The following is a 15,621-nucleotide window of genomic DNA, read 5'->3' on the forward strand; positions in this document are numbered from 1 at the left end:
TATGTGTGCATATTGATAAAACTACTCTGGGAACCTATTTGACAGTGTCTTCTAAAACTAAAATGTGCCTACCCATGGCCCAGCAATTCTACACAGATAATAATGTATATCATAGGTATATACACAAGAGAATTGAGTGTCCACCACAATACACATACAAAATGTGCCCAGCAGCTCTATTCATACTAGCTGAAACTTAGACAATCTGACATTTGGAGGAGATTGAGTGGATAAATAAATTGTTGGTCAGGTCTACGATGAAATACTATACAACAATAAAAAGAATAATCTTCCATAGGCAACCATACGGACAAACATCACAGACATAAAAATGAGTGAAAGAAGCCAGATGCACACACAAATACATACTGGAGGACTCTAAGTTCAGGAAGAAGTGAAACTAATTAAAAGACAATAGGAATCAAAAAGTGTGGGTATTGACTATGAAGAAGAAGATTTCTGGGTTACTGAAAATGTTCTCTGGGCAGTGTTACACACACACACACACACACACACACACACATTTATTGAGCTGTACAGTTAAGACTTTAAATGTTTACTGTACATATCTTTCACTGCAATTAAAAAAAATGTTTGAGTAAATGAAGTAGTTCAGAGGAGGGAGCGATGGAGGAAGGCCCAGAAGTCAGACTTCAGAGGGGAGGTGCCAATTGAGCTGGATTAGATGAGAAGGAAGACATTGTTTAAGGGAATTGCAAGAGGGACACTGGATCAAAAACAAAGGCTCAGTGGCGCAGATGTCCAGAAGTTCAGCCACCCCTGTGCTTGTCTCTCCAACTCGCACCTTTCCTTCCTCCAGTTTAGAAGCCTGGGGGTTGGGTAGGGTGGCTTCACCATAGCACTCAGGGTGGCCTTTAATTGGTTTGAGACTTATCAGCATAATTACTTCAGAATGAGCATAAAGCAGTCATTACATCATTTGGATCAAAGGCAAGTGTACTCCTCAAATGGCCTGGTGGTGTCATGGTTCGAGGAAACCAACAACTTTCTGCTCCTGGAGGCAAAGGAGAGAGCTTAGCATGTCAGTTTTTAATTGGTGGCCATCTTGGGAGCCTGAAGGAGTCAGCCTGACACACAATGGGGGTGGAGAAAAGGAGACACATGAAGCTGGGATCTTAGCCAATGATTCTACTCAACATTTTGATTTGCAAACCTTTTGATTTAAGCCAATTTAAATGAACTTTTGTATTGCTTTGTAACCTGACCTTTCCACCGGCCTACACACATTAATTCTTAAATGATTCTTCTGGCTTTCATGGCTGTGGTCCTTGGCCCTCTTCACAATTTCATAATCACTGGTTGACCAAATTGTAATAGATTTCTACCTGGCTTCTGCCTTTGATTTCTTACCTTCATGTATCCTCCATATTGCTCCTGGAATGTTCTCAGGCACATCTGATCACTGCTGCTATGATTCTATGGTTCCATGCATCATGAATAAAGGCCAATGGATCAAAAGTTGCCCAAGCAATTTACAGACTTTAGTCCTTCCGATTTGCTCATGAACCCTAAGAAGACCTCACCCTACTGTTCCAGCCTTTGCAGGATGAGTACTTGAGGCCAGGACATTCTTTTCTATCTGCTTCATGGGAGGACCACTTTTCTTTCCAGCTCCAGCTCTGAATTCATGTCTTCTATTAAGCCTTTGGCTCTCTGGTCAGTAACAATCACTCACTGCGTTATAGTCTCCAGGCATCCTTTCTCTCTCAGCTCAGTTTGTCAGGAGTCCTGGTGAGATTTCCATGTCTGGCACCCCCACTGGAGTGTGATTGCTGGCAGGTCAGGGTCCCTGTGTTTTTAGCTTGATTTCTCACCACCCCTGGCTTAGACTTTTTCACACACAAACCACTCAGGGTCCTATGTCAGATGGTTAGTTGACTACAAACCAGATTTCCTTTTAGGGAAGGGGACAGAGATAAAGTTGGAGAGTTTAGGTGGGGGTGGGGAGTTTGGGGAAAAATTTAAAAGCCAAGAAAGATGTCTTAAACTCAATAACTTTACTCACTTTGGAGTAGGTAAGAGTTTCTCTCTTGGTTTTCCAAAATTCTTTTGATTCTTTGTACATTGTTTATTCTTCTTAAAATGTTTACCTACTCAGCCATATCCTTTTCTTTAGGAAAGGGGAAGGTGGCTGTTGGTCTTGGGATGTTATAGTTTCGGAAGAGAGATTATTGTATTTAATCTGACACAATAATTCTATGACAGATCATTATACTCATTTTATGGATGAGGAAGCTGAAGCTCAGAGTCCTGCAGATTTCTCTAAGTCACACAGCTATGACACAGCAGAGGTAAGATTAAAATACAGGTAGACCATAATTTTTGTTTTAATAGCTAAGTGACATGAACCACGGGTCTGGGTCACAGCCAACTGCAGGAAAGACCTGCATGTGTTGAACTTGCAGCACACACACGGGAGGACAAGATCACAGCGTACGGACAAAATGCTCTCTACCTGACAGCCTCATCCCCTCTCGGGAACTCCATCCCTGCCCTAGTCTCCCACTCAGCAAGTCCTTCAAAAAATGACACAACGCTTAAAATAGAACACTCCAACTATAACAAAAACACTTTTATGATTAGTAGGAAATTTCTATGAGGTTGGCATTAAATCTTTGGAATCTTCCTTAAATTACCAAAACTCCATGGACATTAAGTATGAAAGATTGCAGAAGTTTCATTATTTTTCCTCCTTCCTTTTTTCCAAACCTTAGAAACATATACAATAGGCAAAATCTAAATTCTGCTTTCTATATGGCTTGGTCCAACAAGGAAGGCTTATAATCTTAAACATCAATCTGTTGTATGAATTTATTTCTAAAACTGCTTACTTTTCTAAGTCCCTATTGAGAAATAATTAATTCCATAAACAATCACTATGCATCAGGCAGTGTGCTAGGTCTTTAGGATACAAAGACCTGTCCCTCCCTTTCTAAAGGAACAGGGACTGAAGACAGAGAACATAAGAAACCAATAATTGCACACATTGCTATCCATGAAGAAATAATGGCACAAGGTGTTGAGCAAAGACTGTGGATTGAATCATAATCATGGCAAAGCAGAATTTTGATTTTTCCTGTTAGAGTTTGATACTTTTAGATGTTTGGAGAGGGAGGAGTTTTGGAGAAAGGAAAGGGAAAAAATGAAACCTTGGCAATTTTCATTCTTAGTGTCTATGAAGTTATGTTAATTTAAACAAGATTCAAAAGAGTTAATGCCAGCCTCATAGAAAGTTCCTCCTAATCATGAAAGTGTTTTTTCTGTTACAACAAGTGTTTTATTTTAAGGGGTTGTGTCTTTTGTTTGTTTGTTTGTTTTTGAAGGAGTTATTGAGTGCAAGGGATTTATAAAAGGATGGAGTTTTGAAAAAAGACGAAGCTGGCAGGTAGAGAGCATTTTGTATGTACCCCAGTGTTCTGGACCTCACTTGTGTGTGTTGCAAGTATGAAGTGCAACACATGCAGGTCTCCTCTGCAGCTGGCTATGACTTAGAGTCATGGCTCCTGTTACTGAGCTATTAGTAGAGCATGGTCCACCTGTGTTTCAATCTCAAGTCTGCCACGTGCAGCTATATGACAGTGGCAATTCCCTGGACCTTCAAGCCTCAGTTTCCTCCATAAAATGCTAAAATGTTATAGTAGTGAACAATATTATGACAGCATTTTGCATTGCCTTCATATTGATGAAGAAAGTGTCCCCATGATTTGGTAAAATAAGGCATTTATCCTGGTTTTCTCTTTAGGGCCTACAATGAAGTGATAGGCGCATTAGTGGCCTATTGCAAATCATACTGAACATTCACCACTGACATTCACTAGGAATGAAATAAAGCTAAACGGAAACCTTAAGAGAAACTGATTTGAAAAGGAACAATAGCTGCACTCTTCATTGCACAGTGTGCCTCTTGAGGATAAAAATAGGTTGGTGATTCTCTATTTAACAAATAATTATTGAACATCTAATATGTGCAAGGAACGTAGTAGGTGTGAAAACATAAGGGTGACCAAGATTCATGGGTTCCTTGAATCATGGAATCCACAGTCTGAACAGGCATTAACAAAAGAAATCCAACTGGGAAAGTTGCCACCAAGGATATGAAACTGATGTCGCAGGCAGTAATAAGGCAGGATGCTTATTTCAGGATGGTTAGGAAGACATCTAGGAGGAGGTGAAATTTAAATTGAAACAAGAAGAATAACAGGGAGTCAGACTTGTAAACAGGGAAATAATCAATGACCAACGAATGCAAAGGGCCTGGGCTATACAGGACTATTTGGCTATGATAAAGCTCTAAATTTCTTTCTCACAGACAGGTTGGGGCCCTCCCTTTTTACCCCACAATCTGCATTTCTCACCCACCTTTCATTATAGGTAGGGCTCTAAATTGGGTTTCTGGACACCTCTGCCCATTGGACATATCAAGTAAAAGATATGTGGGGGAAGCCTTCTCTTTTGCACAGGTCTGCCACAGGCTGTGTCTTGCTCATAGCGACTTAGCCATTCAATCAAGTCTGCCCTTGACATTTATATCATTGTGATTTCTTTGCCTACATTTTTGCCTGAGGTCCTGAGAGAATAGATGCTGACATAAAGTAGATGCTAAAAAATTATTTGCTGAATTTTTCGGCGAATTTCTTTAGAGCATCAGAGAGCTGACTTTTTGGTTTGTTTGTTGTTTGTGGCTATGTTTGCTTATTTATTTTAACATGGGCAATAAGAGCAAACTGGATGGAATTTGAAGGAGAATGTGATGGCATCCTGGCTTGGCATTTAGTTACTGAGGGTGACTTTTGGGTCTACCACTCATTATTAGCAAGGTGACCTTGAACAAGCCATCCCACTTGAGCCTTGACAGACTCAACTGCAGATGATGGTTTAGGTCCAAGTGCCCTTCAATGTCAATTTTTTCTTTGAATCAGTAATTGCTGTTCCTTCCACTCTCCTATGAGAGTACTGTTGTGTTTTAGGCCTTAATTCTATGCCAGAGTAGTGCATTATATTTAATAGAAATTTGTTGTTTTCAAAGCACCTTCATCTTCACCATCTCATTTAATTTTAACCAATAATTTAAGGTTTTTAAAGACAGGGCACAATTTGAAAAATATGACAAGATGGGAAACTTGCCCAAGGTCACAAAGCGATAGGGGAATGACACTTGTATATACCCTCCTGACTTGAGGTGGCACCATGAATTAGATAGGGTCTCTGTCATGTGTGAATGAAGCAATTTGTTTACACTCAGAACAAGAATCCCTATTAAAAAAAAGTTAATGATGGCTTTGACAACATTGAAATTTTATGTATATATATATATATACACACACACATATATATGTATGTATGTATGTATGTATACGTATGTATATATATACACGTACGTATACATACATATGTACATACATATACACATACATACGGGTTAAACTCTTTAGTTGTAAGGATTAGAAAAGGACTTAGGTTAACTCAGTTGGGGAAGGAGGTCACTACAGGAATTAGCTATCTCCAGGACAGGAGGCAATGCAGTCTTCATAATAATTGGAAAAGTGTCTCCAGGCATTTCTTCCTTAGATTTCCTCATTTGTCTATTTTTCTCTTGGAACTCCCAAGACCTTTCTCTCTTATCTGGAGGGCTGTTTCTTCTGCTTACTCATAGTCTTATTTCCTTATTACCACAGCTCTCACTTGGCTTGGCTTCCTTGCACCAGCTTTGGCTAGCTGACTCTCATGTCCACTCCTTCATTCACTAGACTACTGTCAATCTCTTCCCTTTTTACTTCCTGTGGTCTAATCCGCTGGGACTGGGGTGAGATGGAGTCATGCGGCACCAACCCAAGTTCCACCTTATTGTGAATTGAATACTTGTGTTTCATTGTTCCCACCCCAAATTCCTGTATTAAAGCCCAAATGCCCAATGTGATGGTATTAGGAAACACTTTTGGAAGGAAATTAATCTTAATCCTCATGATGGGATTAGTGTTCTCAAAAGAAGAGTGACCAGAACTCTGTTAATCATAAGTAGTCTACAAGAAGGGAGTCATCTGTAAGGCAAGAAGAGTCCAAACAAGAACCTTACAGTGCTGGCACCCTAATCTCAGAGTTCACTGATTCTAGAACTGTGAAAAATTTACATCTGTTATCTAAATCACCTAGTCTATGATATGTTGTTACAGCGGCTCAAGTTGAGTAAGATACACCTCTCTATCGGATTTACAGACAGGTTCCCTAGACAAGGGAGTCTATAGATAGAGCAAACACCCTAAAATATATCTACTATACTTGCTTTTTTAAAGCCCTAAAGAAGCTTCTCAAATCTCCTTTTCTAGGTGCCTCCAATCTTCATAAGTAAAATTAGAAAGTACCTATCATCTGACAGTTCAGGAAAAAACAAAGACAAAAACACCCACAGTTGTCCCTTAATTTAAGACAGGAAGGGAAGTTGCTTGGTTTTCTGATTGTAGGGTTAAAAAAAAAAAAAAAGTACCAGACTAGCAACAGGGTGCCTTTAGATTTCAAACCTGATCCCATTAACTATTACTGATTTCTGGACATATCATTTATTGCCCTTGAAATTCAGAGGGAGGGGAAAACTTAAAAAACTAAAATCTAAAAGGGATTTTATGGCATTATTTAATCTGACATTTGCATTTTATGGCAAAAGTCATTGACATTGAGCCTTAGGTTACCCAGCTCATTAGTGTCAAGGGAATATTTCTGCCAAGCCAAGTTTGTGATCTTTGCATGACATTGTTTTGGTGCAGCCTGTAGGAGATTTACCCTAAGAACTCGAGATAAGGCTTGGGATAATGCAGCATAGAGTAGTATCTAAATGTAAAGTCCTATTTTAAGATGAGAATATGTAATGAGATAAAAGACAGGAATAGTCACAATAGGTGAATGGACAAGGAAATAACACATAAAATGCTGTAATTCTTGTTCTCAAAAACTTAGAAGTAAACAAAAGATCTTAAAAACTGATCTCAACTCTGCTACTGCAAACCGATTTGTCAGAAAATAGAGATTAAGACGTTCCCAATGCCAGATGGCATAGGAACATGGTTAATGTGGACTCCGATCACAGCTTGCCTTTCAAAGGTGGGTTCTTTCCCTCAATGTAGACAGTTGCGTCACTTAGGCAAGTTTAAACTTCTGCCCTGGGTCAAGCTATGCCACTTTACTTACTTCTGTTTCCCTCTATGTAAAGCAAGGCAGTAAGAAATACTCGATAGGTTCTTTCTCAGAATTCAGACAGCCAATATTTGTGAAATTCTTAGGACAATGTCTGGCACATAGTAAACACTCTGTAACCTGTCATCATTATTAATGGCTTTCTCTGCTGGGAGGACTAAAAGCTATTCTTTTGAGATAGGTAAATCTTCATTTAAAATCCTATCGGCTACATTTAGAGGCATCGGTGAAGTTAACTGAGGAATTAGGGGTAGAAGCAGAGTTTTTCTTGAGTGGTGGCTTCCTCTGTATCCATATTCTGTACAAAATTCTCAAAGTAGACGCCAATATTTGCACATTACACATTAGACAAGATAGAGATGGTAACTGCTTGGCCAGAACAGAAAACCTGAAGTCAGTCGTGGCTCCTGGTACCTTCTCCCCTTGAGGCCACACAGGGTACATGGAGCAAGGGAAGACTTTCAGGACCTAGAAAGTTCTCACACTGGCAGGGGACCTGCAGGAAGGCCAGCGGGGTGGTGGAGGGGAGAGGACCCGCATCCCTCTTTCATCCCGGGAACGACTACGCCTCGGCAGCCTTTTCCCACGCCGCCTACGCCTCGCGAAGAACACGGATCCCCACTGCCGGGGAGTCCGGACTCGGGCTTGCTTCGGTGAGGCCCGCACGGCCTCTTCCAAGCCTCCCTCCAGGTCAACCCAGGAGCGGACTCCCCTGCGGAAGTCTATGGAGTCTAATTACTGAATGCAACTGTACTATTGTGTCAAAGATCGGAGTCAGTCAAGGAACTGGAACAAGTTGAAGCGCGCAGAGACGCGGCCTGCAACCAACCCCAACCCAAGGAACCCTTGCAGTGCCGCCCCACGCGCGACGCGGGCTCGAGCCCGGCCACCCGCCTCCGTTCCCGGAGGAGGCGTGGCCGACGCGCGCCGCCATCTTGGCCAGCCTCTCTAGGCGCTCTGTTTACCACTCTATGGTCGCCCGCTCCCGCCCCGCCCCTCCCCAGTCATTGTCTGGAGGAGCAGCCGCGGCCGCAGCGCCTTCTCTTTATAAGCCCGCAGTGCCCGGATGTGAATGGATTACAATGTATCTTTCAGGGAAACCTATTATTATCAATGTGACTCCACGGGGGAGTCAATGGTGATGATGATGAGGAGGAGGATGATGATGATGAGACACCTCTAAACTTGGAACAAGTTTAAGACTTTATAAGAGGAGAAGAAAAAAACCCAACAAGATTTGTTTGAGGAAATATTATAACTATCCTGTGTTGATAATTTTTTTTATAAACAATAAGAAAAAGTTGTTGGATTTTTTTTAATGATTTATTTTTTGGGGGAGGTAATTTTGTTGCAGTTTTATGGTGGAAAATGCAAATACCAGAGCCAGGTGCATAATCTTGTAATCTGTGGATATCCCTGGAGCAGGACTGAGTACTACTTAAAATACTTTTTTGGGGGATACACATGTGAGATACTAAGTACTTGCAGAAGATTTTTGTTTCTCTCTTTAAAGTCTCTTTCCTTGGAATATTGTGAGCATATTTGTGGCCATTTAAGGTAACGTTACAATTTGCTGTCAGAATAAACTGTTTGTAATTGAATTTAATTTTTAAAATGTCGATCCCAATGCTTTATTAAAACAAAAGGAACGACCTATTAAATAATTGCCAATACGAAAAAGTATGTGCATGCATTTTGTGTATGTACTGGAGCATCTAGTAATATCAGGGTGTGTAGAATGTGTTTTTTAACACACGTTAACATAGCGTATGTTGCATATACTGGATAAAGCACGTATGTGATTATGAAACGATAGAATTATGAAGCTTAATTTTTATCCTAAAAAGTGATGTGAAAAAGTGTGTTTTAAGAGCATGCAGGGCCTATGATGGTAAATGTTGGATGAAAAACTTATAGGGCTGGCGAACGCGGACTTTGCGTGCCTAGGAACTCAAGTGTAAAAACAAAACAACATCCACACCCACCCCCCCAAATTGCCCTTTTTTTTTTTTTTGACCGAAGTTTGCAGCTCTACTATTCTGTGACTTACGAGGGTGGGTGAAGAAAGTATCCAATTCAGGTTTTGCCCCCAACGCAAAACTACTAAAACGAAAATCTCCCCAGCCAAAAAAATGTGGCTTGGTTTATGTATGGAAAAGAAAAAAAAAATATTGTTCCTCTTGGCAAAGTCTTTTTGCATCACGTGTATTTGCAGCCTAGTATAAACTTGCTTTGCCGTGTGTGGATGTGTGAGTGAGAGGGAACGAGAGTTAAGAGAAAGAAAGAAGTGAGAGGGGATGTAAACTCCAATACATTTCAAAGTGCCTCGGATGGATGAAAATGGGCAAAAACACCACTGTTCAGGCTTCAGATTGTAACTGATGATCTGAGGAAAAATGAGGTGCTCGATGGATTTTCGTTTGTATTTTTTTTTTTTTTTTTTGCGAGCGGGGGAGGTGTTGAGATTTTCTTTTTTCTTTTCTTTTTTTTTTTTTCCGGGGGGTTGGGGGGGGGATGCATCCCAGGCAGCTCGACCCGGAGCGAGCCGCGTCTCCCCGCCGGAGCCCCCCCACCCATTTCTTTGCTGAACTTGCAATTCCGTGCGCCTCGGCGTGTTCCCCCTCCCCCCTTCCCTCCGTCCCCTCCCCTCCCCGGAGAAGAGAGTTGGTGTTAAGAGTCAGGGATCTTGGCTGTGCGTCTGCGGATCTGTAGTGGCGGCGGCGGCGGCGGCGGCGGCGGCGGCGGGGAAGGCGCAGGAGCGGGCGCGGGCGCCGGAGAGGAGGTGGTGGTGGTGGAGGCAGTGGTTAGACATGAACGCCGCCTCGGCGCCGGCGGTGCACCGACAGCCCCTTCTCGCGCGCGGGCGGTAGGTACCGGCGCCGGCGGGCTCGCGGGGCTGCTGCGCCCGGCGGCGCGGGGCTCGGGCTCGGGCTCGGCGGCCCCGCACGCGGCTCCGCGCCTCCCGCGCCGCGGGCAGCGGCTCCCGGCGCTCCTGGAAGCGACACCCCTTCCCCTCCCGCGCCTCTTCCCTCCCCCTCGCCGCTGCCCCCCCACCCCTCCCCAGCCTTGCCCACTTGGAGGGACCGGTGACTTTGCCAAGGGCCTGACTTTAATTTTTACAACCCTTTCTTTCACAAATTAGGGTGCTGGACCATTACCGGACCCGACCCTCCACTCTGTCCCCCCCCCCTCCACGCCGACCTTGTCACCCCTCCCCCTTTGGACGTGTTTTCACTCCAGAGACGCTCATCTTTAATTTCTTTATAGCTACTTTGAAATGCAGAAGGGAGTGGTGTGTGTGTGTGCGCGTGTGTGCGCGTGTGAGTGTGTGTGTGTGCGCGTGTGAGTGTGTGTGAGGGGGTGGGGTGGAGGGTGGGGGGAAAGTTGAGACCGGATCGTTCTGAGTAGTTTCTCTTTTCTCTGTGATCCATTCATTTCTCGCTCTACCTCCTGTTGCATAAAATGATGCGCTGAAGAGCGGCTTTCCCCCCCCCCCCCCTTCCCGGATTTGGTTTTAGAGTGGATGTTCCCAGTTTGATCGTCTCTTTGGAAATACAATCTCGCTTTTTTTTTTTTTTTTTTTTTTTTGCTATTGCTGCCTATTCCATCTTAAAAACAAAACAAAACAAAACCCAACAACTCTCCCATCCCTCCCTCCTTTCTACCTTAATCCCACCCGCCCCCCACATCCCCACCCCCAACCCCCCAGTCTCCAAAAATCCGATTGTGTTTTCTTCAAGGATTGGGACTGGATTTTCTGATTGCGGTTATTTCCATGTTTCTAGGTTTGTGTGATTTTGCTAAAATGCATCACCAACAGCGAATGGCTGCCTTAGGGACGGACAAAGAGCTGAGTGATTTACTGGATTTCAGTGCGGTAAGAAAGAACGGTGGAAACTAACAACAGCTGTGGAAAAAAAAAAAAAAACAACAAAACCCCAAAACAAAAACCCCAAACACTTCAGCTAGAAACCAATAGTACTTTAAAGGACAGGAATGATTTTTAATTGGCAGAATCCTTGGTCAATATGAAGGTCTATTTGACAAGTTTTAAACTCGTTTTGGGGTGTGATGGACGATTCAGGCTTTTTTTAGAATCGAATTACTTGCCTTGAATTCCTTACCCACCAGTTCCCCCAAATAATGGAATATCACCCCAGTGGACAGGAAAAATAGGCACCCCTAAAACTGCAAACCACCACTAAAACTTGGCCACATATGAACACTGAGAGTACCAATACTCCATGCACTACTCCTTGTCTTATTTATTTTTCTCTAGAAATGGAAAACAGAAAATAGATCCAGTAGTGTCTTTAAAGTTTTAAACTGATGATGCTGTGGATTGGTAGGACCTGTAGTTCTCCTAGTTACCTCTTTTCCTGGGATTCTGAAAACTCCTATGTATGTGCTGAGCATACATTCTTTAGAACCCTTTGGACTATTTTTGTAAATTTCATAGTCCTGAGATCAGCACAAAGAGGAACTTACACACTTGTGGAGTTTTACTGTACTTGGTCCTTCTCCATCCCCTCTGCTTCCCTTTCCTAACCCAAGTTCCCAACATGTCAGGGGAATGAATTCGATTTTAATGCCAGATGAGTTTGGTATAAGATGCATTTGTAAAGCAAAATAAAAAGAATCCACAAAACACACAAATAAAATCCAAACCGCCTTCTAAGTGGGGCTCTTTCATGTTGCTGCTGCTGCTGCTGCTGCTGCTGCCGCCGCCACTGCTACCACTGCTGCTCCTCTTGTAGACCTTCTTTTGGAGAAATGGCTTTCGGAAGTTTTGCCAGGAAACGTAGCCGTAGGCAGCTTTGCAGCCCCCTTTCTGCTTGCTGCACTTTCTCCATTCGTTTCTTTGCTTTTCGCAGGCTCTTGACTCAGGGAAGGTGTGCATTATCCACTAGATACGTGGAAAAGAGGGAAACCAATTAGGGTCGAAATAAATGCTGGAGAGAGGGAGTGAAAGAGAGTGAGAGTGAGAGAGACAGAGAGAGAAAGAGAGAGAGAGAGAGAGAGAGAGAGAGAGAGAGAGAGAGATGCTTCAAATTGCTCTCATGTTAGAGACGAAATGAGAATTTAGTGCAGGTGGCACTTTTATTTTTATTTGGGTTCACATATGACAGGCAAATCCTGTACGGGATGGAAATGGACATTGCCACGTTTATGGCCAAGGTTTTCAGTATAAAACAAACAACTTTTTTTTTTTTTCTCCTTTGTCAAACTAGTGTTTTCTAGAAAGGCTGCTACCCTGCAACCTGAATCTTGGTAACATGGGGACAGTGTGTGTTCAGAGGGTAGCAGTACTGCTTAGAGATAGTGTGCCCGAGGAAAAAGAAAGAACAGTGGTAATGAGGAGGGGATTTTGAAAGGTTGTGCCTGTTTTAGCTTTAAGTTGGCTGGTGATGTATTTTACTAAATAAACCCTTAGCATAATCTCTGAGTTATTTGGTAAGAGTATGAAAGATTTTTGATGAACTCTCAAGGCACAGTGTCTTCTTATTAACTGTAATATTTCTTTGTTTCTTTTTAGATGTTTTCACCTCCTGTGAGCAGTGGGAAAAATGGACCAACTTCTTTGGCGAGTGGACATTTCACTGGCTCAAGTATGTAAATTCTTTTCTTAGTGTGAAGTTAAATGTTCCTAGCTGTTTATTTACTCATTGCATATTTTTGGCTCTGTTGAAGTGTTCTGAAAAAAGTCATTGAATTGTTGTCTGTAATGATATGGTTATCTCATTATCCATCAGTAATATAACTTACACAAAATGTTATTTTTTGCAATTAAAATTGGACCTTTTTTTTTAAAGTCAAGAAAGTGGTCTTAAAATTCCGTCACTCAATTACAAGTGATTTTCTAATATAGTTCTAATCAAACACATGAAGATAATGCCAGTGTTGACATGGGGAATACATTAATGTTCCTTATTTGAAAATAGAGGGGGAAAAAATCTAACTTTCATAAAAAGGGGAAATCCCTTGTAAATAATATCAGTTATTAGGTACTGTGTACAATTAACCCTTTTAAAGCAACGAGCACTTAATTTTGCAGATGAATGCTGCCTAGTAAACCGTAGCTGTAAATAGCCTCTTGCTAAGCTGAGAAGCTAAATATGAATTCATTTCTACTTAAAATATCTTTTTTGATGCTTTGGCTGGTTCTTTTCCCTCATCATTTACTTTTGCAAAGAATTTTTGCTATATTTAAAGTTGCAAATTTGGGAGGACTTTTAACATTTTGTAAATGAAAGATCTTTGGGTGATGCTTAAAAAAAACGATAGCGGTATTCACAAAGGAATCTGTGCACAATGATTATCTGGCATCTAAGGAGTTTTTAGTAGGGACTGTTTGAATGTCTCTTACTAAAAGTGAAGACTGAAAACATGATATTCATATAAGATGTATTTTTTTGTTGTTCAATGAATTTTAAATAAGGAGTCATACATTGTTGCCTGCTATCCTTTAATTCCAAGGCTTAAATCCATTTATGCCTGTTAAACAGCTGCAGTATTTTAGGAGTTCTGGCAATGGTATATAACAGTACATTAGGCAGAGTACTATTCTTAAGTCAGACTGGTAAATGTTGACATCTTTGAGTCTGTAAGATGCCAGTGGAGTTGTCTATCAACTATAAATATAATTTCACATCTCTTAATTTTCATCTGGTGCAATAGCAATGAAAGAAATCTGTTCACCTAGATAAATTGTGTAATTGGTATATTTTTGTGCAATAAATTGAAAGCTTTTAAAAGTTGCTCATTTTGAAATATGTTACTTCTACTGACCCCTATAAGTCTAGGGAAATTTTGTCTCTAAGTTGATTTTTATATGAGATACTTCCTATAGTTATATTTTTGGGTCCTCTTTGATTAAAAGTACTGTTGAAAATGTGTTGGTGCTTTACTCTTCTTAGACTCTAATATTTTCTATCTGAGGACATATTTTTTTTTATTTGTTTGTTGCATTGCTATTGCATTTCTGTTTCTATATGGTGTTCTCTTTATAACTTTTAAGACAGAAAATATTAATATGAATGTTTGAAGCAAAGATGAGTACAATGAGTACAAGTGTTTAGATTGGTTTTTCATGTTAGGCACTGTCAAAACAGTAACTAACCTTATCTCTGACAGTAATTTTCTTAATGTTTTACTTAAGAAATGTGTTTTTAGCTTAAATCTGAAAGTAGATGTCAGACAGACATAGAGATGGACTATTTTCAAGTCATTGTGAAATAACTTGCTTCCACTGTTGTAAAGATGGACACATTTGGAATGACTTAAATGTATTACTTTAGATATGGTTTAATAAATGGAGGTGAATTAGAGGTATGACATATACTAGACAACTGTGTACATGGACCATTTTATATACACATATTTAAATAAGGTCCTTGCAGTAATGTTTAAGTGTTCATAGAGAGTATGGGATAAATAAATTGAATATATATTAATGTATTTTGGTAAGTAATCACATATCAAAACTTATACAGTTCTTAAGACGATGATGTGTGTGTACATAGATATGTTTGCTTGTGTGTGTGTTTATGCATACATAAACATAAGAGAGAGATTTTGTCCTTACTGAGCCATGTTACAGTATTTCTAATGACTGTGAAGTAGATATCCAATGATTATTTTCAAGGTGTTGAACTTAACTTACTTTGTTTCAGCAGTGTAGTTTTTAGGACCAGATGTTTACTTGTAAGGGTAGAAAGTTATTGACTCTTTTATTCTGCCTGTCTGATTGAAAATGCAGGGTGTTCATTCAGTGCTGCATGATGGTGACTGTAGCATATAGGATGCAGATTGGAATGTTTATTTTCCCCATCTATGAAGACATATTGGAACACAGGGTTAGTGAAGAAGATGACTTATATTCTACTCAATAAAAGATAAATCTTTCTGAAGCATAACAAATTTTTTTAAAAGTCACAAAGCTGCACTTTGCCCTTTAACTGAAAGGATGAACTAGGAAACTTTGGGCAGAGAAATAATTTTCTGAAGTTACTTCAAGTTAATATCCATTGTCCTGAGTGAACTCAGATGTCAGTTTCATGAGTAGCTTTGAAACTTGGATCCAGGAACTATAAGTAAAGAGAGATCTGAACTATAAGTAAACTATACCTAGTTGAAAATCAGCTATATTTTTTTCAGAGTGAGGCATGGTAATATTTCATGCTTAAAAGTTCCCAGTAGCTTCTGATTCCATTAATACAGGATGCTCCATCATGATTTGCAATGTGAGAACAAAAATAATGTGTGGCCATATTCTCTTTAATCTTTCATTTCACAAACATGGTTTTTCCTACCACCTTAAGAAATGGGGAGGCTGCTAGGGAGAATGGAATGTAACCTGAGCTACAGCCTGACATTCCCAGGGAGCATTTTTCACATGAAAGGCTTTTGTCAACC

At 40.8% G+C, this 15,621-nt stretch overlaps 1 protein-coding gene across 19 annotated transcripts in view; it reads left to right on the top strand.

The window, feature by feature from the left end:
- The first annotated feature begins 8,246 nt into the window (after positions 1–8,246).
- Tcf4 (transcription factor 4) overlaps positions 8,247–15,621 on the top strand; it is a 346,209-nt gene continuing 338,834 nt past the window's right edge. For 9 of the 19 annotated variants that reach the window (XM_078029970.1, XM_078029976.1, XM_078029979.1 and 6 more), the window contains exons 1-3: positions 9,924–10,072; positions 10,992–11,083; positions 12,743–12,815. In XM_078029970.1, coding sequence (XP_077886096.1) covers positions 11,012–11,083; positions 12,743–12,815 — 145 coding nt within the window. In that variant the 5' untranslated portion in view covers positions 9,924–10,072; positions 10,992–11,011. Of the gene's footprint in view, positions 8,764–9,461; positions 9,608–9,920; positions 10,073–10,991; positions 11,084–12,742; positions 12,816–15,621 lie in introns of those variants that run through there. The other 10 variants (XM_078029975.1, XM_078029974.1, XM_078029973.1 and 7 more) reach the window with 6 other exon arrangements.

This window comes from Ictidomys tridecemlineatus, chromosome 13, assembly GCF_052094955.1.
Source record: "Ictidomys tridecemlineatus isolate mIctTri1 chromosome 13, mIctTri1.hap1, whole genome shotgun sequence".
Lineage (NCBI taxonomy): Eukaryota > Metazoa > Chordata > Mammalia > Rodentia > Sciuridae > Ictidomys > Ictidomys tridecemlineatus.